Genomic DNA, 26,305 nt, shown 5'->3' on the forward strand with positions numbered 1-26,305 from the left:
ATAATAAAAATGTGGATAAACAACATCTTTTCAGATCTTTGATTTATTATATTTGTTTGGGGGGGAAGACAGGTACAGGAACACATCTCCTACTCAAAAATATGTAGAGAAACCATTATTATACCCCTAAAACCAAAGTACTAGTCCACCCCCCATGTCATCAATCCCCTAAAACCGTCACATTTGTCAAAGTAGAAAAGTGCTGGAAATTCACCAAAAATTGCAATTAGGAGGAAAAAAATAGAAAAGAGTCTTACAGACTACCTCAAATATACTACACACATGGTATATATAACTACATACATTTCAAGTAAATTTTAATACAATAAAAAAGTATAAATTCAATCTTAACAGAATTTATTTTCTGTTTGTTCTTACTGTTCTAAAATCTCCATCCCAAGAGCGATGGTATCACCCGCTTACTTTTTTCATTTTGTTTTGCAGTCCACCCAGAAAACTAGATCTCCATGGTTTTATGACATTCCAAGAGTCTGGGATTGCGCTCTAAACACCGGAGTCATTTTTAGCACTAGTACCTTTGGCTTGTGGTTGCTCTTGAGTCTTCTTCATCTCCAGTCCTTTGACCCAGGTGTAGGCGAAAGACCCCCCTAGAACCATCAAGTTACTAGTCCACCACAAAACGCTCTTAATATGATCATAGTAGACAACAGCCAGGACCGTCTGAGCACAGGCCTTGGCTGTACCTGAGACATTATGGGTCAGTGGACTTGTGACCTTAATCTGAAGGCCAGTAACGTAGCCAATGGCGAACCCAAAAACCCCGCCCAACGTCATCATTCCCCAGAAATGAAAATGGTCGAGTTTGTCGAATTGGAAGAGTTTTGAAAATTCCCCGAAGATGGCAATCAGAGGAATGAACAGGATGCAGGCGTTGATGTTGTTGTAGTAAGTGAGTTTCCAAATGCTGCCATCCACAACTGGCATCACTTTCTTGGTGAAGATCGCATTGAGCGAGACACACATGCTGGCTAGGACTCCGTACATGACGCCAACCCATGACAGCGACCCTTCAGCCCCTTCTTGGTCCACACCCAACCAGAAGCCTCCTGCACAGCGACAATGGGAATAAAAAAAACATTAGTTTCCCCCATGTCGTTGTCAGAAACAGATATTTTATCAAATGTTCTTCAGATTAATTGAAACACAGTTGAAACCAAATGTCTGTGGCTGTACATAACAATAAAAGGAGGTTTAAAATTAATTAAATAAAGTCTGGCCATCAATTTTGTTCCACAGCAAATAAAAATAAAAATTGACAACACAGGTCAGTGATCTATTGCAGGAGTCCCCAGCCCCCAGCTCAACCCAATTACTTAATCTAACTCTTAATTTAACTAATAATTGGCTTACATTTGACTTTTTTTAATTGTTTAACTGATACTAAGATGGTTCCTTAATAAGATAAGTTCCTTATACATTGTTACACTTAAAACCCCTGCTGTTTAGAATAATAGAAAAGGGAATTATTAGTTAAATTAAGTAATTGAGATTTCGGTTGGAACAAAAGCCAGCAGGGAAGGGTGGGAACCCCTGATCTGTAGTACTTCACTTGCAATCCCACATACTATAAAGCAAGTCAAGGAAAAACAAAAACATAGCATTTTGATATTATTCTCAACTAAAAACATAAAAAACATTGCAAGCAATCAGATCAATCTCTCCTAATAATAGCACATATACTTATTGTACATATAGAATACAATACTTGGGCAACCTATGATAAAAACGCAGGACCTTGCAATATTACTCCATGCAAACTAATCCAAAGTCCAGCATGCACCCACCGATGAGAACCGCACAGCACAGCAGGGCTCGGAAAGACGTGGTCTGCTTGATGATCACATAGGACATCACCACGTTGAAGACTGTGGTCAGAGACCTCCCCACGTTGTAGAAGGCCACCCCCACATGCTTCAGGCACAGGTTGTTGAACGTGATCATGCCGATGAACACCAGCGACAGAGGCAGGACCCCCCTGGAGATCTTGGGGTCGAACCTGACGGAGGGGAAGTCCACGACCCCCGGGCACCAGCGGGCCAGCACGCCCATGAGCCCGCACAGCAGCACGGACACCAGGCACTGGAAGAAGGTCACGAACAGCGGCGCGTCCAGGTTGAGGTCCGGGCTGTCCAGCAGGTACTTATTGAGGAACACCATGGTGATGGAGATGAACCAGTACAGGGTCACGACCAGGGCGATCTTCGCGGACTTCATGAAGAACGAGTCCGTCCGGGAGTCCAGGGCATCGGAACCCATCAGGGCCATCTTGAGGATCTTGGAGCGCTTGATCTGGGTCCGGTTCATGCCTGCCGGGGATCAGGGGAGACAGAAGGACAGGAGATCACGGCGAGAAGGTCGGACTGGGCTCGGATGGCCCATGTATACAAGCGAGTCCGTGCACTTCCTGGATCCGCCCCCTCACAGCCGGGCCTCTTAAAGCGACAGGACTCCTTTATTTACAAAACCACGTCAAGCGATGTGCAGATCAATAACCCACCGGGGCCTGGGATGCGCTCACACCGACGCCAGGCAGCACGTCAAATAACTGGAGTCAGCTTTCTGTCTGACATGCAAGCCAATCAAGGTAATGCTTAACATTTCAAGTTGCATTAACTGAGTCGAAATTCTGGTTTGGTCAGAGGCAGGTAAATGGAGAATCAATGTAGCAGCCTTTTTTGGATTTGACATGCATGCATACATACATACATACATACACACGGCACGAGTATAGTCAGTATGTCATATAATAATTCATACATGGGAATATAACTTCATTCAATTATAATGTATGCTTTATTTTTTTTTTTTTTGTCAGCGCAAATAGTATTTAAGTATAGTCTGTCCCATTTCTATTAAATAGCTAGAGATTAGTACAACTTGAAAGCAGTTGTTATTATTATTCTTAGTGTAATTATTATTATTACTTACACGGTGCATGCTCTATGGTGAAATCCCAGGATCTGCCTCATTCCTCACACAGGGAAGTGCTATATAGTGCTCGTAGTAGGAAATACCTTTGTGCCCTGCCCTCGTCTCCAAGAGACAGTCTAGCCAATGGGAAGTCCCACAAGTGCTTACTTTAAAGTTTCACATTGCAGACATGTTCTTAAAATGCACAGAATGCTGGAAAAGTGATTTTGACTCTATATGGGGGAAATAGACCTTGGTTACATTGGGCATTTAACCCATTAACCGCTTTACAATTAATGCTGGGCTAGGATGCCAGGATCCATGGAGAAAGCTGAGGGAAACTGTAACTTTCAAGGGGAAATATCTCTAGGAAAGGATTTCGACAGGCAGCTGGGAAAAATGCTGGACTGGATAGAAGAGTGGAATCATTCAGGGGTATGTACAAAAATACAACAACACACAATTCAAGACAACAAATATTCCCAAGTCATCTGTTTAATGTTGCAAAAGCATGAATTAAGCCTAATTTAATGTATTATTATAATCATTGCAGGTCTCTTTTCTTGTTTGTTAAGCTTACAATTTTTAATTGAGAGTAAGACTGAAGCATATCGTTTTGTTTCCTATAGATAATATACCATATACAGTATATTACGCTTGTAACCAATCCTTGCATTTGCTATGTACTCAATTCCTGCTGAATTAAAGTAATCATGGCGGGCCTCTTACAATACAGTGTAGTATATTGTAAAAAGTGTTGTGCATAAGATTTAGACTGAACATTTTTTCAAAAGCCCAACTGGGATCCTTTAATTTCACCCATGACACTTGATGGCGTTTTCTTTTGTCAGCCCAAACCTTCTTACCAATAGAAAGCTCTCATCCAGTTTGGAATTTCCGGTTGGACAGGTAAGCTCGGTTACAGATTTAATTGCATAAGTAATTCTCATTATTAAACATATTTTTTGGCAGAGATGTGTGTGGCTGGAGCATTTGCTGATCCGCAGTCAGTTCGCTCAGATACAGTTTCTGTGGACTGTGCTGCAGCCTGTTTCCCACAGGGACTTCATGTACACAGGTAATACACTATTTCACCCATCAGTCACCAGTAACCTCTTTTCCTGCCCGGGGTCACAGTGAGCCAGAGCCGAACCCAGCGGACTCAGGGCGTGAGGCGGGGCACACCCTAGACTGGATGCCAGTCCATTGTACGGTGTCACACACACATGTGCATACACACTGTATGAATGCAAAATACAGTATGGCACTTGATTGGAAGGAAATATTATCAATATTTGAATTAATCAAGTTACACAATCAGACAGAAAAGTGTAAATTTCCCATGAGGACCCTTCAATAAATATTCTGAAAGTTTCACACCTGGGCTGTGTTATTTTTTCATTAGGAAACACACACACAAAACAGATATAAGTAGTGGAACATATTTTAACTACACTGTTACTCTCTACCTGTGTCTTTAACAGCTAGGACGCTATTCCCTGAGTTTGAGTTTCATCCCATCAGCACGGAGTTCAGCCGCCGGCTCCACAGGTGGTGTGAGGGCAGACGGATGGGCAGGTTTCATCGGACCCCCAGCGTTTTTCTGAGAGACCTGGATGACGTGAGGAGATGCACATCGAGGCAATACACACAGGAGCAAAAGCAGCCGCTAAGGATTGGCCCACTTAGACCACCCTCCCGAGGAATTAGGTGGGGTTAATACCTGTCTGTAAGGCGTGGGCGAAAAGTGCTGTAAAGCTAACATTCAGCAGAATTTGTAAAAGGTGAAGTCATACAATATCATACACCATGTTAAAACCATAATGTTTTTTTACAGAGGAGTCTCCTAAGCCCCCCTACAAAATCAAGATCAAACGCAAATAGCAAACTAGGTTTTTAAGCTTTTAAACAACATAATAATAAATGATAATTAACTAAATATTTTAAGAAATGAAGAATTGGACTGTATGCATATGGGAAATTGAAGTCATGTGTATATTATCTATATAAACTAGTTATGTTTATTAGTAACGTGCCTTAATATTCTGTCCTGCCCTATGCATATTGTAACTGGATTTTCATTACTGGAAAAATACATCTCTTTCCCAACTTTATCAAATCAAATCGAACTGTAATCTTCAGCAGCTGGTTTATGTTTCACAATCTCAGATTACCTAAATTAGGTATCAAGAGGGATTTTATGAAAAACAAATCAGAAGACCCATATTTCAGGCCTGCCAGCTATGAAGAACCGAATCTAATCAAGAGAATGTGGAAGCTGCCGAAGCAATCGCAGGTAATCATGAAGTATAACACTGTGATCTGCTTTTCCTGCACATAGTGTTGTGTATTTTACTCATGTGTAGTTAGAAATATACTGACCTCACCTGCACCATGCTTAATGTGTCGGTTTTAGTGCGTTCATAATCTGTTGCCTCCTTTTTATTATAGACAGTATGTCCTGGAAAGGAACTTGGTAACTTCTCCTGGACAAAACTCAACTCTGGACAAGCACAACTCACTTGGATGTATGAACATTACTGGACTGGTATGTAAAGGCATTCCCATTCAAACATTACCATCCTCATATAGTGTTACTATACTGTTACCAGTGTTTCATTTTGGATACCCAGTCATGGCACAATAAACACAGTTAAAGAATGTCTCAAATGCATAAACAGATATAATACACAGACGGGTGACAAATTAAAGGAAAAACCTGAATAAAGGAGTGGAGGAACATAATGAATGCAGATGCCTCCAAACAGGTGTACTGCATGATACAATTAAGCAATTAACATCCTATCAGGCTCTGTGGCATATATACAAATGCTGAGCAGGCCCAGTTGACCTCGATTTTGGATCAAGATGGCAAGAGGAAAGGATGTAAGTGACTTTGAAAGAGGCGTCATTATTGGGGCACGAATGGCAGGAGCTTCAGTCACACAGACGCTAACTGGCTCGTGTTCTGGACAAGTGGGCGAGTGCATGTGTGGGACACCAAGAGAACGGGACAGGCCTGACTGCTGGACCCCTACAGTGAGGGGGTCCGGAGGCTCTGTTATGCTGTGGGGGGCATTTTCCTGGCATGGTTTGGGTCCACTAGTCCCTTTAGAGGGAAGGGTCTCTGCAGATCATTACAAGGTTATTCTGAGTGATCTCCTTTATCCTATGGTGACACATTTCTATCCTGATGGGAGTGTCTCTTCCAGGATGACAATGCCCTCATCCACAGGGCACGAGAGTCACTGAATGGGGTAATGAGTATGACAATGATGTGAATCATATGCTATGGTCTTCGCAGTCACCAGATCTCAACCCAATTGAACACCTATGGGAGATTCTGGACTGACGTGTTAGACAGTGCTAACCACCACCATCATCAAACCCCAAATGAGGGAATATCTTGTGTAAGAATGGTGTTCATCCCTCCAGTAGAGTCCAGAGACTCGTACAATCTGTGCCAAGAGCATTGAAGCTGTTCTGGGGCTCGTGGTGCCCAACACCTCACTGAAACACTTTATGTTGGTTTTCCCTTTAATTTGTCACCCATCTGTATGTGTGCTGTATATAACCATATCATTCCTGTATTGAGATTAAGTAGATATTAACCAGAACATTTTGATTTTCTTTATTTTGGTACCAATGTTTTCATATTGATATTAAGGTTGTTCACATATATTTCTCCACAAGGTGGCAGTATTAATCAATCCAAGAGTCATTCATTTCAACATTACAGGCAGCATGAGTGGTAAAAACAAAAGCAGACAAAAGACCAGCTTTGAATAAACCTGCTGTAAACACATTACAAGGAAAACAGACACAACTCCTCTGAAAATCCAGATTGGATATTGGTTAAACGTTACAAAGCCTTCCTAAGCACTAACAAGTGAAATAAGGTTCTGTTTAAAACATGTTTCATGCTCTGATTTTATGTCACCATCGAGGAATAGTTAAAATGTACAACATGTAAAGATAAAACAGTATTTTGAATGGGATTTGGGGTATAGTTAAATAAAATGTACCTGCTTAATTCATTAATTATGAATAAGTTAAATGGTTGTCATGTTACAAGACATATCTGTGATAACAGTTTGGGGTTTCTGTTGTTGTTTTGTTTTTATTCTGAATTTCCTTCGGCCCACAGAGGATTTATGGCATAAAAAGAAGATGCTGTGATAAAGATTAAGATAGTCGTCAGGAAGCATTTTTTCCCCCTAAGCTTTCATAAATCTTGAGTTTAATAGAGCTGCTCTTCACCACCCCAGCTCGGAGGACCGGGCTGTGACTAACGCAGCTGCGCTCCTGTATGGCATTATAATTGGTGCCTGGGTCATGAAGCAGCACTATTTCTCATTTTGCTGTGTGGGAGTGGAAATGAAAATGAAAAATGTGCAAAGATTTCAGCAGAAAAGAAAACGCACTTGCTTACCCTAACCTTTTGGTTTACAAGGGCCCAATTATAAACCCTCACCCTCAGGATTACCCTTACAATACATTCAAAGTTTAATGAGGTGTGGGGCTTACCTCCTCAGCAAAAAAAGGTTACTTCTATTGATATAAACAGCTTAGGAGAATATGATGGCATTATACTACCTTCTTGGACGACAGATCTCGCTTCAGGGAGCTTCTCAATCCAATTTTATATCTTCGCACCATAGCTAACAACATCACAGTATAATGGAAGCCGAAGCAGCCCGCTGAAGGCCTACTGAGAGCGGACGATAAACAATATGGCTCATTTCACGAAGAGGAATTTCAATTTTATCGTGACGCAGTTGAGAGCAGGGGATGCAGCTCTTTCAAATGGCATCTTTATTCCGTCTTGCACCATTCGCTTGGCTTTACCCATGTGGAAACAAAGCCGTGTACTCGGGCTGCACTGGGCTGTTTTTTCTCAATCAGCTGGACAGCAAATGTTCCCGTACAATAGCTGTACTGTGCTCACAATCAGATTCTGTTTCAAGGTCCACAGAATCAAAAATGGTAGGGATTTATCATTTAGAGGACTTGTCCAGCGCGGTTGTGCAGTATTGCTTGTGAATGAAGAGGCAACAAAGAAGGGGAACAAGTTGTATCTCAGCTTTGCAACTGCTGTTCGGTGGAGAGTGAAAGTGTCGCTTATTTTAATTTATTCCTTGTCTGGGCGTCATGTTGGCCTTCTCTGAAATAGGATGACTCGAAAAGTAATCAATCTGTTATTCACTGGGACACACTAAGGGTTGTGTAGTCGAAAGCCTACGTGGACAGTGCATTTTTAGTTATGTGAAAAGAATACTTTATAATATAGTTTTAAAAAACAACTTTATCCAGTTTTAACATATATGACACAAGGAGGTGCCTAATTCACTGCCAAAACCAAATCTTCTGAAGATGCTTTCGACTTTTAGATGGTTATTTGATTTATTGCCATCTGTACAAATATGAACAAAACATATTAAAGAGATTCACTACATTCAATTACCTCTTTTACTCTGAAAATGGAGGGTGTCGATTAGAGGAGTTGCTTCTGATTGTTAGTGGAGTTCCACAGGGATCAGTACTAGGGCCTGTGCTTTTTCTAACCCATATTAATGATCTGGACTCTGGGATAGACAGCAAACTTATCAAATTTGCAGATGATACTAAAATAGGTGGCTCAGCAGATACAATCTTGGCAGCACAGGCTATTCAAAGGGACTTAGATAATATTCAGTTGTGGGCGACACCTGGCAGATGAAATTCAATGTGGACAAGTGCAAGGTAATACATGCAGGTAACAAAAATGTCCACTATAATTACACTATGGGAGGAACAGATCTAGATGAAGTAACGCATGAGAAAGACCTAGGAGTCTACGTGGACTCCTCACTTTCTCCATCCAAGCAATGTGGGGAAGCAATAAAAAAGGCAAACAGGATGCTAGGGTATATTGTCAAAAGTGTAGAATTGAGAACAAGGGCAGTGATGTTCAGACTGTACAATGCACTAGTTAGAGCTCATCTGGATACTGTGGACAGTTCTGGGATCCACACTTCAAGAAAGATATCGCTGCTCTAGAGGCAGTTCAGAGGAGAGCAACCAGACTTATTCCAGGTCTGAAGGGAATGTCCTACTGAGAGACTGAGGACCTGAACCTTTTCACCCTGGAACGGAGGAGACTACGTGGGGACTTGATCCAAGTCTTCAAAATCATGAAAGGCATCGACCACATCAAACCAGAGCATCTTGCGGTTCAGATTGGCCTAGACAAATTACACGAACCCCTTTTGGTGGAAATGTGTTGACCTGAGTATAGAAAGAAGTACGATCACTACAGACCTGTGATCTTCACAAATTACCACAGCCCTTGAACACGAAGCTGATATAGAAAAATACTTCTCAGCATAACAGGCTGGTTGGGGCCAAGAAACAACAATACCTGATACTAAATAGCTCCCAGATGTCTAGAAAACACCCCCTCTTGACTAACGGAGCCAATTAGGAGCTAGATTACTGACATGGAAGTGTAATGTAGCTTGTTTCCAATGGGTAATGACATTTTAGCTCGGTGTTTGCGTATAGATACTCTTGTGTCCTGCTGTTTTATATACGAGATGTGATTCATTCCTGTAGTGTCTAATGCTCTGGAGGGTTTAGCTGTGTGCAGTATTATCTTTGTCACCCTGATTAGGAACAAATCACACAGTAACTAAAACATTCCTTCGCAAAAGCCTTTATATTGATTGGAAACAGAAGGAGCAGCTTTTGTTCACTTTGTTTAGCCAGGGAAGCTATGAGCAAATCAGATGGTTTCGTACCTGCCAATGTGGTTGAACGAGTTCCACGTGAAAAGTCTGGGGGAAGGACTCCATTATAATCTGTGTAAAGCTGTTTTTACATACGTTTCTCTCATGTTGCGCAGGATGCCCAGATGTTGCACTATGCTTACTGTATTTTAATACAATGCTTCTAATTGTTAATTCTCTTTTCTAAGTTGTGAATCTTCCTCTCATCATTTGTGTAATTAAAACTGAAATAATAATGAAAAAAAGCAATCTGGTGAGCATGCATTTTTAAAAATCCCATATAAGTGAGTAAACACACTCCAGTTCAGACAAGATAAAAATGAAAGGGTATAAATAATACATACATCTGATTTTTTCTTCCTTTTCAGACATGCAGAGGAACTATTTTCTCCAGAAAATGTTACCACTGTTGGATCTAAGGCAGCATTATTTCATTTCAATGTTTCTGACTGTAAGTAACTGTCCAGCTGACCTGCTGAAGTGCTCATGTGATCACAAAAGGAATATAATTTGTAACAAGTTTCAGTCTATAATTCATGATTGTAATTTATTTATTTCTGCTTGTTGTGTTATCAGGTGAAGCGCTACAGGGATTTTATTGGCCTCCTCCCAAAGAAACTGTCACTAAAGATACTGTCCTATCTGTCACCAAGAGAGCTCCTCGTGACCAGCCAGGTACGTGCAAACACAAACACTTTCCTGTTCGGGAATTGACACATTTGTCATTTAATCATTTGATATTTGTGTCATAACATTCTGAAACAGTCTAACCAAGGAAAACAAAATATAACAGTCTAATATAATGAAAGCAAAACAATGTTAATACACGGATTTGCACTCGTTTTATAAGCTTGTCATTTAAAGAGATATCGGATACATACAAGCAGCAGAATTGAGATAACGTGAGAAACCGTGGCTAGTTTACCGTTACCTGTTGAAAGTATATCTGATCTATTTCCTTGATAAGTAAAACCCAGCCTGTTGCTTATAACAGAGACAAGGTCTGTACGTTTCTGCAGCTGTCAGAAAAGTCTGCCCAAAAATCACAGCCTCTTTTGTACTGAAGAAATACAACCCCTATTATGAAATACGTTAAATTGGTGTTTTCACCATGTGGGGGCGCTGTGTGTTAAGGTTGATCCTGTCGTTGTCACAGAACAGCTTATTATAATAGTGTTCAAAGATCTATAACACGTTTGTGGATATTTTTTAAAAAGAATTATGCTGCCTGAAACAAAGAAAGTGCTTTCTATATGTGTAATTAGGTATATCTATGACTTGATTTGGATGCTGTATCGCTATTAAGAAGAGTCTGAGTGGCTTTTTAATGATCTGAAGTGAACAGGCTCCTCAGACATCAGCAGTTTGATTCTGAAGGGGAAAGTAATTCATATTTCATAATCATTATTTTGTGTGTGTGTGTTTTCTTATTCTAGCAAGCTTTTAATTTGGAGGACTAATGTGGGAATTTGATTGGGTGCTGTGTGTATTACTGTACGGGTCAAATGCCTACGTTTTTAATTAAAAACTTAATTAATGAAGGCATATAGGTTGGAAGTTGGCTGGAAAACTGAGTATTGATTTCAGCAGATGTGTACACTTTCAAATTAATTCATCATGTCCACCACAAATCTTGTAGAGCAATCAGTTCTAATGTGTTTAACCAGTCCAATTTGTTCTATGTTGATTGCATTTACGTTAAACCTAATTTTGTTTAGTTTTTTTACATATAATTGCATCATCTGGGAAAACTTATTTATTGTATTCTAGTGTCTAATCATGTAATAAGCTTCACATATGTTGCACTGTTGGAATATGACATATATGGTGCAATTCATGTATGTATATGAATAACATTATTGTTGGTGCCAGTATTTTTACACAGGTTTGTAAGTTATACTTTTGTTGTTCTATAATAATCAAATTACTACAATTAGCCAATTTAACTATCAAACCATAATTGCTTTATGCATGAGAGATCAGTCAGTATCAGTATTAAAACATAAACATTTAGGAAAGTTTTTAACTATTAGGGAACACTGTTTACATTTTTTTAAATTCAGTTTGTTATGAATATGTGCTGGTTATCCCAGCATTGCGCGTAGTGTTATTGATTCAAGCTTTAAAAATCATAAATCTTGAAATGGGGTGCTGAAAGATTTTAATGATAGTGCATCACATGAGAGAGGGTAGGATTTCCTTGTGTTTGCGCTGGATTATATCCCATGACAGTGTAGGTGTTATTGGTTTTAAATGTAATCTCAGATAAGAATAAGCAAAAATCTGACAAGGAGAAAACTCATGCACTAAGCTGTGGGATTGTTGGACGTTAAAGAGAACTGTAGAAGTCACCTTGTCTTTTCTGACTGCTCTCTTTGTGTCTGTATTGTATTATCCCCAGCCATCTGAACCGAATTGCACAGAAATCTCCGTAAAGCACAAATACACTGTTCCAAAGGTTACTGAGATAGAAAGAGGCAGCAGCTAGAAGTCAACAGTTATGGGTATTTGGGTTAGTTAATATCAGCTACTGAAGAACAGATGGCTGAAATTAACAGAAGAGCCAGAATGAGCTGCAGTGGTTTTGGAAGATTAAGTGCGATTTCGAAAGGGGAGAGTGCATTTAGACTGAAAAGAAAAGTCTGCCACCCATGAATACTGCCTTTATAACGTTTTTAATTTGAAAATTGATACAGAAAAATATGGACTTTCACCCACTCACACACACAAAGAGAAGGGCAAAGCATTGCATGAATAAAGACATTAAAATGGTGTTTAGACTTGGCTACATAAAAAGGCAAGGATCAACCTTGGACCAAGACCAATCCCAAGAGACAAAAGACCACAGTGAACACACTCTGGACAGATCGAGACAAAATTCAATAGAAAAATCCAGCAGTGGATTGATAGGATCTACCAGTGCATGATGGGAAAATGGGTAGTTCTGGAGGCCACCATTAAAAGAAAGTCAACTCTAAAGTCAACCCTCACACAGTTTCACTTCTTTCCTTTTTGAATACAACACTTCCTGTAAATGCAGCAGCTCTCAACCAGTCCTAACGTTTATACATAACAAGGCTAACACTTCAGTTAAAAAATAAAATACAAAATTGTTATTGTAAAAACAGTCATTTCGACACTTCTGACACAAAGCAATTTGCGAGATATTGATCACATTAATAATTCTCTTTGTTCCTGCCATTGACCCTTTACCACTCTTCGTCAAAATTCAATTCCAGGCCCTAAAGATAAATCACTCAGCAGTGACTGACTATGTAGGCTTCTTTCATTTCAGCAGCATCAAAACACCTTTCTCTCTACTCTGAAATGGCCGGGGAGGCGTGCCAAGGTGTAGAAAGCATTTGTACCCTCAAACGTTAGTCTGTCATCTAAAAAAAAAAAATCAACATTAAAAACAGATTTAATCCACGGGACTCCATAATAAATAATTGTTCTTCTTCATGTAAGCTTTACAACAGTGACCTTGAGCTCCATCCTGGGAAGTGTCTTTAAAAAACGCCATAACCAACACTTTTTTCAGGAGACCAGGTGTTCGCTTCCCATGCAACATTAGTTCTGATTCACTGGTTGGCAATGTACATTTCTTTTGAAATATAATAGATCGATGATACATTATATGGATGTTCATTAGCAGCTGTCTAAGTAATGAGAGCATTTATCTTCTGGGTTTATTTTAAGCAGAGGGAGGCTGTTGTTTATCACACACTTACTGATCTTCGTAAATACGGCCAAGAGCTCCCCCTCTGGTCGTTTACTGTGCTGCACTGTTTGTGGCTAAACGCTGAAGAAATATATATTGAGGGTAGGTAGCCTTTGTGGGACATAAAACAAAGCTGAAATGAGGGAAATATTGTATATTTGGAACCCAAGCCATCTTTTAAATTCATTGATATAGATAATTCAAAACTTATTAAAGCATTGAATATAAGCTATAACCATGAGATGTGAGGAGAGTGTCTTTCACTTTATTAGTACAAAAATCCCAGCATAAATACATCTACTATGATGCATTTATTATATAGGCTGTACTAGAGAAAGGCTAATTATCTTTGTTATCCCGTTTTCAGAGTCAGACTTAGATTAGGCACCCTGTATATTAGATCTTCCTGATGACATTTCGATTCAGACCGTCTCTTGAATTCTAATTTGACGATCAGAAATGTTCCCATCTGGCGTTATAAAATACCTTTTTTCTATATACAGTCCTCCAAGGAGGGATTGTTGTATGTGCAATGTGTGTAGTCAAGCTGGTGTAACACAATTTTAAAAGTGTCTAACCTGCATGCCCAACACATCTGTGCCAGGTTTACTCCACAGAGAATAGGCAGTGCGCTCACAGCAGCCACAATAATGATTGACAGATTTCATCCTTGAATCTGCTGAAAGAAAATGATACAGCTGACATGTGTGTCACAGATTTGCAATGATGCATATTCTCTAATCATTCCCTCATTGTTACTTACTTTTTCTTTTACTGCAGGTCAGTAAAACATGGTACAAACTGTGCAGCAGCAACTGGCTGTGGCGGATAAAATGCCAGGAGTCCACTGGGGGTAAAACCTTCCCGAAGCCTTTCTTAATAACTGCTGATCAATGAAAAGCTTTCATCCTTAATCGTATATTTAGATTGGAAAATTAAGTGGGTCCCCATTATAGGCTTTGAAAGACTGAGATTAAAAGGCTGTGAAATCATAAGGATGAACACGTTGTCAAAAGTATAAGGCAATTGTCCGCATTGAACAGAGTGTTTATAAAGGGATACAAAACAATGTCGGCTCTATTGTTTGCCACTGTCGACTGGTTAATATCCTCCTTATCACCAGGCCTCTGATAAAATGCCTAACATTGTCCGGTTACACTCTAATGAGTTTGTGTCTTCGTGGAACAATACCTTTTTGGTAAAATAAACACACAACTGATATCAAAGAAGGCCCAATTTTATAGATCTTATGATGGGTAAATACTATGTGAGATAACTGAACACGTGATTTCGTACTATTTATCGAACAACTAATATACCAAATAATAATTCATATAACTCAACATGCAGTGAATTATATTCGATCTAGACATTGTGTTAAGTATCTTGCAGAGCAGTGTATACTGTGCAGTGCACTGTGCAATGTTCGTTTTTCTTTTCCCGGAGAATAATGGTCCAAGTGGAAATGCTAAAAACACCTAGTTAGAAAATGGCACCAGAGCAGATGGTGAGAAGATAGTCTCCTCAGGTGTCTGCTTCTGTTGTTGGGAGATGGTGTAATTTTTACTATATTGAGAATGGGCTGATGATTTATGGTGCTTATTTTTCAGGGCTCCCTCTGCCAGCGCCTCCCGACAGCTGGAAGAATGTGTTTAAGAGTGATTACTGTCTCAGGCAAAACTGGGAGGAAGGAAAGTGCCGGACAGCAGAACTGAAGGGCCACACAGCTGCGTAAGACTCACTCTACTTAGTGTGCTTAAGCGATGATGTATGCTTTCTTGGACTCTTGAAAGAAAATTAAATTATGCATATAATTTACAACGTTATCTACAATCTTCATACATGTGCAAGAATGTGTAATTACCATTCTATAAACATCCAACAACATATCCATGTTTATTCCCACTCTGTGCTTTTGTTTAACAAAGAACACGTGTTAAGTAGACTTCAATTTGTGCTTAATGTAGGTTCTTTATTTCAATATTACATTTCTTTGATTGCCTTTGATTGTGTCTCTTTGTGTTTTGGTATCCTAAAACTACGAACACTGAAATGCCTTCCTCTGTACTAGTGTAAGTTTAACCTTTGCTAATATTAAATTAAAAAGGTGAAACTAAAGGGCACTTTTACTTGTTATGCTTCCCAGTCTTCTAATTAACAAAATGGTAGAACAGTAATATTATGCTGCTCTATGTGCAGGAGATTAAAGAATATGAACAAAGACCTTGAAAATTGAAATTGTACTATCTCCAAAATTAGAACTAGCTTTTTGGAATTGTGACTCAGAGGAGACACTGTTTCAGGTGTTATTAAGACATGGTTTTTGAAGTGTTTCTCATAAAAAGAGAACTTACTTATTGAAACCTACAACTTTTAAAATCCAGGCGTTCCCATATATGTATATATGTACAGTGAGGGAAAAAAGTATTTGATCCCCTGCTGATTTTGTACGTTTGCCCACTGACAAAGAAATGATCAGTCTATAATTGTAATGGTAGGTGTATTTTAACAGTGAGAGACAGAATAACAACACAAAAATCCAGAAAAACGCATTTCAAAAAAGTTATCAATTGATTTGCATGTTAATGAGGGAAATAAGTATTTGACCCCTTCGACTTAGTACTTGGTGGCAAAACCCTTGTTGGCAATCACAGAGGTCAGATGTTTCTTGTAGTTGGCCACCAGGTTTGCACACATCTCAGGAGAGATTTTGTCCCACTCCTCTTTGCAAATCCTCTCCAAGTCATTAAGGTTTCGAGGCTGACGTTTGGCAACTCGAACCTTCAGCTCCCTCCACAGATTTTCTATGGGATTAAGGTCTGGAGACTGGCTAGGCCACTCCAGGACCTTAATGTGCTTCTTCTTGAGCCACTCCTTTGTTGCCTTGGCTGTGTGTTTTGGGTCATTGTCATGCTGGAATACCCATCCACGACCCATTTTCAATGCCCTGGCTGAGGGAAGGAGGTTCTCACCCAAGATTTGACGGTATATGGCCCCGTCCATCGTCCCTTTGATGCGGTGCAGTTGTCCTGTCTCCTTAGCAGAAAAACACCCCCAAAGCATAATGTTTCCACCTCCATGTTTGACGGTGGGGATGGTGTTCTTGGGGTCATTCCTCCTCCTACAAACACGGCGAGTTGAGTTGATGCCAAAGAGCTCGATTATGGTCTCATCTGACCACAACACTTTCACCCAGTTCTCCTCTGAATCATTCAGATGTTGGCAAACTTCAGACGGGCCGTACATGTGCTTTCTTGAGCAGGGGGACCTTGCGGGCGCTGCAGGATTTCAGTCCTTCACGGCGTAGTGTGTTACCAATTGTTTTCTTGGTGACTATGGTCCCAGCTGCCTTGAGATCATTAACAAGATCCTCCCGTGTAGTTCTGGGCTGATTCCTCACCGTTCTCATGATCATTGAAACTCCACGAGGTGAGATCTTGCATGGAGCCCCAGACCGAGGGAGACTGACAGTTATTTTGTGTTTCTTCCATTTGCGAATAATTGCACCAACTGTTGTCACCTTTTCACTAAGCTGCTTGGCGATGGTCTTGTAGCCCATTCCAGCCTTGTGTAGGTCTACAATCTTGTCCCTGACATCCTCTTTGGTCTTGGCCATGGTGGAGAGTTTGGAATCTGATTGATTGATTGCTTCTGTGGACAGGTGTCTTTTATACAGGTAACGAGCTGAGATTAGGAGCACCCCCTTTAAGAGAGTGCTCCTAATCTCAGATCGTTACCTGTATAAAAGACACCTGGGAGCCAGAAATCTTGCTGATTGATAGGGGATCAAATACTTATTTCCCTCATTAACATGCAAATCAATTTATAACTTTTTTTAAATGCGTTTTTCTGGATTTTGTTGTTGTTATTCTGTCTCTCACTGTTAAAATACACCTACCATTAAAATTATAGACTGATCATTTCTTTGTCAGTGGGCAAACGTACAAAATCAGCAGGGGATCAAATACTTTTTTCACTCACTGTATATTGTACATTAGCCATAAGTTTTACTGATTCTTCCCACCCACTCTATGTGGAATTAAAAAACATTTCAAATTACTCTTTTTATGCTTAAGTGAGTAAGCAAGTTCATGGTTTGTTCACTTTAATACATACAGTTCCATGTTTTATGAATTACTTTGATCCAATTGTTTTCTGTCAGGGTTTGTTGTTTGGCTGTTGGTGGTAAGTATCTGGCCAGTGGGAGTCAAGATAAAACCATTAAAGTGTGGCTCCTGAGCAATGGAGACCATGTGCAGACACTGGCAGGCCACAGGAGAGGAGTCTGGGGTCTTCAGTTCTTTACCACGAATCTCCTCGTTAGTTCTTCCTATGACTCCTCAATCAAGGTAATGTTACTGTAAAAACCTCTCATAGTAGAATAAAGTAAAACATGCAATTTTTGATTTCTCTGTCTTCTTAAAAAAGTGTGAGTAGCTCTAACTTCCTCCGGTGCTGCAGTCACCTGTTTAGCGGAGCAGCTTGTGGATTTTATTTTCAAATCATGAAGATAAATCAGATTCAGATAATCTGGGCGAAAGATGATAGCCTTTTAGAGCTTTCTGGTCAGACTCCGTCTCTGGTGATCGTTTCAAATAGTGTTTTCATGAAGGGGAGCATTTATTCCTTATTGTGCATATCCAGCATCTGGCTGAACAGTGGCCTGTATTGTCCAGACTGTTTTATCAAATTACAACACAACGTAATAAAAGTGGTCAGAAAAGAGATGAGATTTCCTCTCATATAAGGAGTGTTTTTGTTTTCTTTAATCTCATTCCTGGAAAGAAATTCTTCAGAGTCCGTGAAGAGATGCGCCGGGCTTCTCGTTTTCTTTCATTAGCGATGCAGAAGTGGCAAAACTGTGTAACGCAGTCTGGTGCACGTTGTGTTGGAACCTCTCTCTGAACTGTGCCGAAATAATGCTGTCGCATACGACAAAAAACGAGCTTATAGCGTGTTGCTATCGGATGCCGCACTGCGAAGCATTAGCAGTTTTAATGAGGTGATTGAACCCACAGCTAAAAAGGCTTAACTGCTATAGGAGAGGAAAGCAAATCCTTATTGAAGTCATATCACCTGCTTACAGGCTTGTGTTTGCTCTAACTCACCCCTCCAATTGCAGGTGTGGAATTTGCGGCTCGGGGTCTGTGCAAGGACATTAACTGCTCACAACGGCCCTGTTTGGTCAATTGTCCTTCGAAACAGTATTCTTCTTAGTGGGTCACAAGACAAAACCGTAAGTAAGACACTCAGTAAGACTCTGGCTTACAATAGCTACAGTGAAAGGACCCTTGCATTAAAGGGAAGTTAATTAAATAATGCTTCAGTAAGACATAGATACTGCCACACAGTATTTTTAAACATTTTTGCTTTTTTTGTTTTTTTTAGCTGTAACCCTCTCATAACCCAGAAGAAACGCATGCTCCTGTAAATATAACAAAACAACACTGATAATATGTGCTGTATAACTTTTAAAATGGAAATAAGGGATATGTTGAACTGAGCTGAAAACAGCTGATAAAATATTTCACCTTAAAATAATCTCTGCGTGATGAACTACATTAATGAATCTGACAGAAAGGAGATTCATAAAAAATAAACTTTAGCTTGGTTTTACTTTGACTTTACATTATTGTGTATTAGTCAGATATGTGCTTGAGTGCAGCGATGTTAATTTCCCTGGACATTTGTGGCAGCTGTCAGATGTCACTAATTATACCCTTAAGAGCGGTTTTAAGTCCAAGAAACAAGATTATTATTATTTTATTTATCATGTGAAGGTTATGTGTCCATCATACCACAGACTGCCTTCCTTTACTAAAATGTGTTATATATTTGTAAAAAACATATTGCACCTCTTTTAACTCTTAGTTTTGCCTTTAAATGTCCCTCCTGCAATATATTTGATCTCCATTTAAGTAGGAGTTCTGGTCTGTCACATGTCACATTATAATTCTCAATTACACTCATTGTAGGACAATTAGAGTCTGACTCAAAGGGAAACAATCTGCTTTCAGATTGTGTGCACCTCTGTGTGTGTGTATTCAGCAGTCCGGTAAATTTAAAACTCTAATTTTGTTGTAATAAGACATTAAAACATTCCCATAATTCACACCGGTAGATAGAATGAAGAGACAAAATTAATTATTTTTCATATCAAGCTCCACTTTTTGGAGCTGACACTTGATGTATTCTTGACAGGCTGAGAAATGCTAATTGGCCATGCAGCTTCAGCATTCCCATTGCATGCATAATACAATATTTATGATATTAGCTCATTTGAAAAGATAAATCATCACTGTGACCTCTTGGCTATTTCCAAAGTTCCTATTTTTCACAGTGAAATATCACTTTCTATTACCCCCATTTTTGACAGCATTAAAAAAGTAATTTTCTTCCACTACTCCCAGGTGTGATTGATCCCGAACATTTTACTCTGAGACTGGGTAGATTCATTGCTTCTGACATAATTAAATTAAAATTATCAATAGACACTTAGAAAAATGAAGAAGCCGTGCTACTCGAGGCATGGTCATTTCAGCAGATTAAATTACCAACCTGGACATATATTGAATCTGCGAGAATGGTAAGGTCTTGGGAACACAAGAACTTGCAAAGATATATTCCCTCTGGTGCTTCCATTTAATGATTTCTTTTTTCAGTTTGCCTGTATTCTGCATTTCAAATCCTTGTTCCACAAGTGAGGACTGACAACTCATAAAGGCCTCCTTCTCAACCAAGCATTACCTTATTGCTATGCTAATGACAGCAGGAAAGCGAATTCAATATACCTCTTTATGCATTTTGTATCACACCCAATTAAATCATGGCCCTTATGATCTGAACAAGTAATGCCATTGAATTTCCCTCCCTTGCTTCTTACGTTTGGTTGACATGAATGTGTGAAGGCTATCTGCTTAACTACAATATATTTTCAAATCATGTTAACTGAATTACATCAACCGTGGAACAACACAGTTCTACGTGGTTCAGCTTCTGAAAAACAAGCATTTTTGTTTTGTTGTTGATGTGATGTGTTTGTGCATCAGTTAGGCTCCACATTCATAATTTCAGTCTGTCGATCATATAGTTTTGAGCAAGGCTAAATTACCATTCTGAAAATGATCACTCACTGTGCACACACACATTAATGAACAGCAATAGTTCCCAGCTGACAAAATGTTACTGAGATGGCATTCCTGCTGTGACCCGAAATGATTATTTTCAGCTCAAATACATTGTTTTAAATGAGTATTTTTGAATATTTGAAATGAGAGTGCGGTAAGTGTGACTTCCAGCATGCAAGTGAAGAGGACTTCTTATCAGTAATTGACACATTTCATGCAAACATCCTTTACATTTGTGTCTGTGTGGCGGCCTAGTGTTTTAAGGGAATCCACTGGCTGTGTCAACAGTGGGATTAATGTAGGCAGTCAATAGTCTCCTTAATGTTTCATATGAAAAAAAACACACATTACCCTGTCCATATACAATGGTTAACCACTTAAAAATGGCTACGAGTGAGAATTAACACTTCTGAATTGGATGGTTTGAAACCTGCTTTAGAGAATATAAAGTAACATCTGAATTGCAAATTCATTTTGATCTCTCCGCTCTCCTCTACCTCTGTCTATGGGAATATGTTTTCGGTACCACAAAGGCATTTCTTATACAGCTCACTGCTATTAGGTCTTTGCTTTTATTTTCTAGGAGCAGAACCTATGGTTGGTTCCAATTTGGAGATCTGTCTCAGCTGCTATTAGCACTCAGTCTCACTTACCGATTGTCTAATAAATGTTGACATCAAATCCACTGGCAATCTGTTCCCCATTGAGGCCACTGTTTTAGAGATAAAGCAAAAGCTCTTACTAGAGCAAACTCGGTACCGTGCCTTGCTCAAGGGTACAACAGCAGTGTCCCCCACCTGGGACTGAACCCACAACCCTCTGCTACAGGGTCCAGAACCCACACCATGACTCCACACTGCTGCCCATGTAGTAGTAAGAACACCCCCACACAAACACACACACGCACACACGCATGCATGCACAATCACACATACACACAAACACACACAGAGGCACATGCATGCAATCACAAACACACACATACACACATTAATCCATCTTGCTGCAAGGTTAAGGGTACACAGAGCATCCTGTAGCTACAGTTAACAATGTTTTTGTTATTTTAGTCTCCATACTAAAGTGGAGTTTTGCAATTTCCTGTGTTTTGCAGGCCAAAGTTTGGGATTTAAGACACTGCACACTGCTGCAGACACTGCAGGGTCACACTCAGGCTGTCTTTGCTGTGGATCAAGACACAGAAGCACAGAGAGCCTTCACGGGATCGGCAGATAAGGTAGTCAGTTGGCATCTGCCATTTCAATTTGAGTTTAATTGATAAACTATATAATTGATCATTAAGAAACAAAATGCAAGTGCTACAAATCGTGGCTTTGGTCCCCTTGAAGCAACTCAAAACTGCAGTCATGGTCTTCTCTCATTAGCTTGAAGACTAACTGAGCGCAAAGAAATTTGGTGTTGTGATAGATTTTTAAAAACATAAAAAACCCACTCATTTTACAGTTCTGTAGTTTTATTCCTGATTCAACTGTCTTGTTAGTGTTTAGGACTAATGCTCACAGCAAATCAAACTCGGCAAGACAGATTGTCTTAGCAAGGCATTGCCTCTTGGTTAGCATACTTTCACACTTGGTGGCATTTATGACAAGGCTTGGTTTTAGGGAGCCTTGAGAAATTTCTTAACTCTCTTTGATAGCTTACCACTTAAAGGGAACTGGCTAAGAATACATATTAAAACAATTATTCACTCAAAACCGGGCCTAAGTTAAAGCACAAACCAGAGACGGAAGAGACGGAACTCATGATAAAACTGAACGCCCCTGTTAAACATCTTAATCTTATTTTGGGGTATTACCTTGACTTATTTAAGCCTGTAAAAGCATTGCATTTTCTTAATTGGAACTGCAGTATGTAATGCTTACAAACATCCAAATCTACGAAACAAATTAATGCCGTTAAATCTGCACCTAAAACCAAGGTTTTTGAACCCCCCGAAAAACTGTTTAATAGACTCTTGAACTGCAGATTTTTTTTTAATGCAAATGTCAAAGATAATATTGTTTTGTGACAGTCCAGGTATGTTCGTTCTTTCGCTGAGTAACGATGACTACTTAATAAGTTGAAAGCTTTCTGATTCAAAGCATTAGCAGACTTTCATATTTTGAGTGGAATCATTCTTTCTCTCTTGTTTGCCTTGCCTTGACATTTATGTGCCCTTTAATTCATTCATGACTGCTTGACATTTAAGCACTCTTTGCATTTCCTAGCTACTTCTCTCAGGCCTTCTTGATCTTGTGTCCATGATTTCCACTTACCTTGCTTGATCATTTAGTTTTTTTTAAGTGCCAAGATCTGTTTATCCTTCTGGATCGTTCCCAAACAACTCAAGCCCAAAGAAAACTGCAATATACCCAGCAAACACAGAAAAGTTGCCTTATATCCTATATATAAATAATGTTGACTTCAGATAAGACGGCAATACAGTGAAAAGCGTGTGTGTCTATAACCAGTCTCAAGGTGAAGACGCATTATGATGGTTACATGTTTTTCGACATAGTTGACAGACTGCTAATCGTGTTCTGACAACAGCAGCGTTCGCCACCTGTCATCCACGTTCATTCATGTCCTGATGAAGTTTTATTGCTCATATGGTGTATATTTGTTTTATTAATTCGGATGGGAAAGGGTGAACTCAAGCACGGCTGTATTTCAGGAAGGTACAGGGAGGAAATGGAAAGAAATAAAAACCTACGGACCCAGAGATAGGCGAGGCATTGGCTGTGATTGCCGTTGCCTTTTTTGTGTATTCTGCACACACGTGGGCTGGCAGGACTGCAGTCTCGCACTTCATACTGTGTACATCGACGTCCTGGAGTATGGAGTGTGCCATTAATTAGGCGACTAAGCAGGAGATGGAAAAAGTACCGGTTGGTCTTTCACCAAATAACCCCTCCCACCCTCCCCTCATCGATGCAGTTCAAAGCAAGAGCATATTAAATAATTATAGCTCCCACCTTTGATGTGGTGCGTCAGTGCGACTGCAGTTACTGTGGAGGGGAGGCAGAGGGACTTGTTATCTCTTGGGCTCGCTGGGGTAAAAAATAGGTCTGCCCTTAGGAGGGGTACAGTAATTGGCAATAACATTTGCATTTGGATATTAGCATCGAGAGACACTCGCCTTTCCTTTCATATGTGATTATGAGGAGTATCCGTTTGCCGTTGGTGTGATGAGTGAATGAGGGTTTAATGTTTTCACATCCTAAATACTTTACAATGCGAAGAAAGTGTAATAACATTTATATTGGCTATACTGTTTCTTTTGTTGTAAGTCACGGTGGACGGGTGCTTTGCTGGTGGAGAGTTGTGGGAAAGTGTTGCTTTTATATTACAGGACTACTAATTGTCTGGAAGGTCATATGTAAATGATTGAATTAAAAGCTAATGTGTATAGACATATGGTGTATGTTCAGATGGCTCCCCAGTTAGATTTAAGGGACAGGGACATACTGTTGATCGGTATTATGTGATATTACGTCTCATGTTTTAATCTCACTTATAGATAGTCCCCTATAAGAAAGAGTATCACGCTTATAAGGCCTTGTAACTGTGGGAAACAGCATGACATTTTTATTTCATTCTCCAGATTTTCTCAAACAAATGTTATAATGAAATATTGCATCAATCTCATAGTTAACACTGGCTGAAGTCTTCTCCTGTTTGGAGGGATGGGGTTTTTATCTGTCACATGAATGTAATCTTTCTAAAAAGATGTAAAAACTCATAAACTGATGGATAAATTCTTTTTCTTTTTACGAGCTTTGATAAACAAATTAGTTGAGATGGCATACATCAGCCCAGACCATATATCCGTTCACATGGCATAAGCACAAGCACTCTTTCAGAAGGTTCCTGATAATGGCTGCCTAGGGTAGAATTATGTTGTATCTATAAAGGGAATAGGAGACTGTCTCTCGAGTGAAATAGATGTGAAATACACACCTACTCCAACAATTTGGACCTGATTTACAAGCCATTCTTTCACTGGGATGCTATACTACAAGCTTGTTTATTACTAGGCCGTCCAAGGGGGAATCTGGCTACTGCGAGCCAGTACAGTGCTGTCAGCAAGAAATTGACATATTGCTGAGGACACATTTTGCTCCTATTCTGGCTGTTTTTCCCTCAGATTTTCCAAATCCGTCTTTTGAAAACTGAACCGCCTTCTCTTTTGTTATAAAGACGCCTGGGGGGGAAAATATTTAGTTCTGTAACTCTATTGACTAATCCCTTTCCGTACATAGGAGTTTAGTTTATTTCCCCAACATATATTAGGATACAAACGTCCATTTACAAATCCACATTCCTCAAAAGCCTTTCAGACGCTATCGTAATTGGAGAGATTACAAAAAGGCAGAAGAGGTTAAAGTGTTTGGCTTTGTTTGAAATCCGTCAGTGAAGGGAATGAAAAACAGATACTTGGATACATGCAGATATGATTAGGAGGATGTGTGTTTACTCATCGTGGCTTATAGTTGAATATCTATCTAGTTCCCCATCTGCAGTTCACCAGAGACTTATAAAAGAACCAAGAAATCAGATCCCCTCCAACAGAGTGAAATAACTCGTTAAAGGAAGTTTTTAAACCACCATTCTTTTCCAACGTTTTCCCCATGAATGACAGAGCAACAAATTGAAACTGGGTCCAGGGGAAGTAAAGTCCCTTTGGAGCTAGCCTGTGTATGTTTATAAAGAATCCAGCTAGAAAACAGCCCTAAGATGAATCTTTGACATCTGAAGGTGAAAAGAATCATTGTATCCTCCAGGATGAATTGTTAGGCCTGTCTATTCAAGTGCTCAGGGATGAAAAATGTATCTCGGCTGAAGTTAAAGAGCATTGGAGTGAGCTAATAGGGCAATGACTCCATTCAAGGCCACAGTTAATGAACTGCTTTAACGTATAATCTCATCCCTCAATTAGGATCTTCTTATGAAGTTATGGAAATGGCCTGCGAGCGAGGCCGCACAACAACAGAGATGCCATTCGAAGGAGCTCGTAGAGACGGATTTCTTGCTCTTCGGGAAGGAGGGAATGGGAGGAGGCGATGTGTAACGATGGCTCGGGTCTTAATATGCAAGACAGAAGCACCCGGAGCCAAACTTGGAGGACATACACAGTGTGCAGGAAATTGATGGTGCAAGACACTGTTTAATAATGTATGTGGAGCTCAATGCGTTACAGGATGGGTAGCCAAACAAATCTGGCCTTGGATTACAAAAGGGACTCAGAAGGAAAGTTAATGTACCATGTGTGCGATGGCAGAAACTGTGAAGCCGCCTCTAATGTGGTGGCACCCAGCATACAAATCTGCAAGGTCAATGGTGCTGCAAGTGCCAACGCCATGAAATTGGAACAGCAATCTTAGGGCTCAGTTCATAAAGTTTTAACTTCCACGTGCGGTGTACTTTTTTATCGCTCCGTTTCCTTTCTTCGGGGAGGCGTCCCCGCGGTTTCTATTCCAGCCCTGTGAAGGACATGCTTTCTGCCGATCATTTGTGTTGTTTATATCGTATTTCAGGCAGGACTGGTAGGGTATTCATTCATCACCGTTAGTGTCATTTGGTGAATATCGTGCATAGTTTAAAATGGAATCCGTAGTTGTAAAAGTATATCTATTTAGATTGTTTTACACCTTTTTGCTGTTGTTGTATTCAGGCATCAAATATATATTTAGATTTGTTTTAGTCCACATCTGTTTCCACAGCATTCAGTTTTGCGTGGTGAGCGTACCTCAGGTTTTTAA

At 39.8% G+C, this 26,305-nt stretch overlaps 2 protein-coding genes across 3 annotated transcripts in view; one reads left to right on the forward strand and one right to left on the reverse strand.

Moving 5' to 3' along the window:
* Positions 1–25: 25 nt before the first annotated feature.
* On the reverse strand, positions 26–3,034 carry slc35c1 (solute carrier family 35 member C1). Of its 2 annotated transcripts, XM_066700549.1 has the most exons (3): positions 2,950–3,034; positions 1,806–2,327; positions 26–1,067 (listed from the first exon to the last, which is right to left on the reverse strand). In XM_066700549.1, exons 2-3 carry the CDS (start codon positions 2,323–2,325, stop codon positions 505–507), a joined length of 1,083 nt encoding a protein of 360 aa, XP_066556646.1. In that variant the 5' UTR covers positions 2,326–2,327; positions 2,950–3,034; the 3' UTR covers positions 26–504. The 2 variants fall into 2 exon arrangements, with proteins under 2 accessions (XP_066556646.1, XP_066556647.1); XM_066700550.1 differs by lacking the exon at positions 2,950–3,034 and having other exon boundaries at positions 1,806–2,432.
* Positions 3,035–3,122: 88 nt separating this feature from the next.
* The window catches only part of LOC136747598 (F-box/WD repeat-containing protein 7), a 48,893-nt gene continuing 25,710 nt past the window's right edge, over positions 3,123–26,305 (forward strand). The window contains exons 1-12 of the mRNA XM_066700548.1: positions 3,123–3,366; positions 3,904–4,009; positions 4,416–4,641; positions 5,101–5,227; positions 5,383–5,479; positions 10,067–10,149; positions 10,275–10,373; positions 14,200–14,272; positions 15,030–15,150; positions 17,582–17,768; positions 18,542–18,655; positions 21,658–21,780. Of these exons, the coding sequence (XP_066556645.1) occupies positions 3,241–3,366; positions 3,904–4,009; positions 4,416–4,641; positions 5,101–5,227; positions 5,383–5,479; positions 10,067–10,149; positions 10,275–10,373; positions 14,200–14,272; positions 15,030–15,150; positions 17,582–17,768; positions 18,542–18,655; positions 21,658–21,780 (1,482 nt within the window). The 5' untranslated portion in view covers positions 3,123–3,240. The remainder of the gene's footprint in view (positions 3,367–3,903; positions 4,010–4,415; positions 4,642–5,100; positions 5,228–5,382; positions 5,480–10,066; positions 10,150–10,274; positions 10,374–14,199; positions 14,273–15,029; positions 15,151–17,581; positions 17,769–18,541; positions 18,656–21,657; positions 21,781–26,305) is intronic.

Source organism: Amia ocellicauda, chromosome 4 (assembly GCF_036373705.1).
Source record: "Amia ocellicauda isolate fAmiCal2 chromosome 4, fAmiCal2.hap1, whole genome shotgun sequence".
Taxonomy (NCBI): Eukaryota; Metazoa; Chordata; class Actinopteri; order Amiiformes; family Amiidae; genus Amia; species Amia ocellicauda.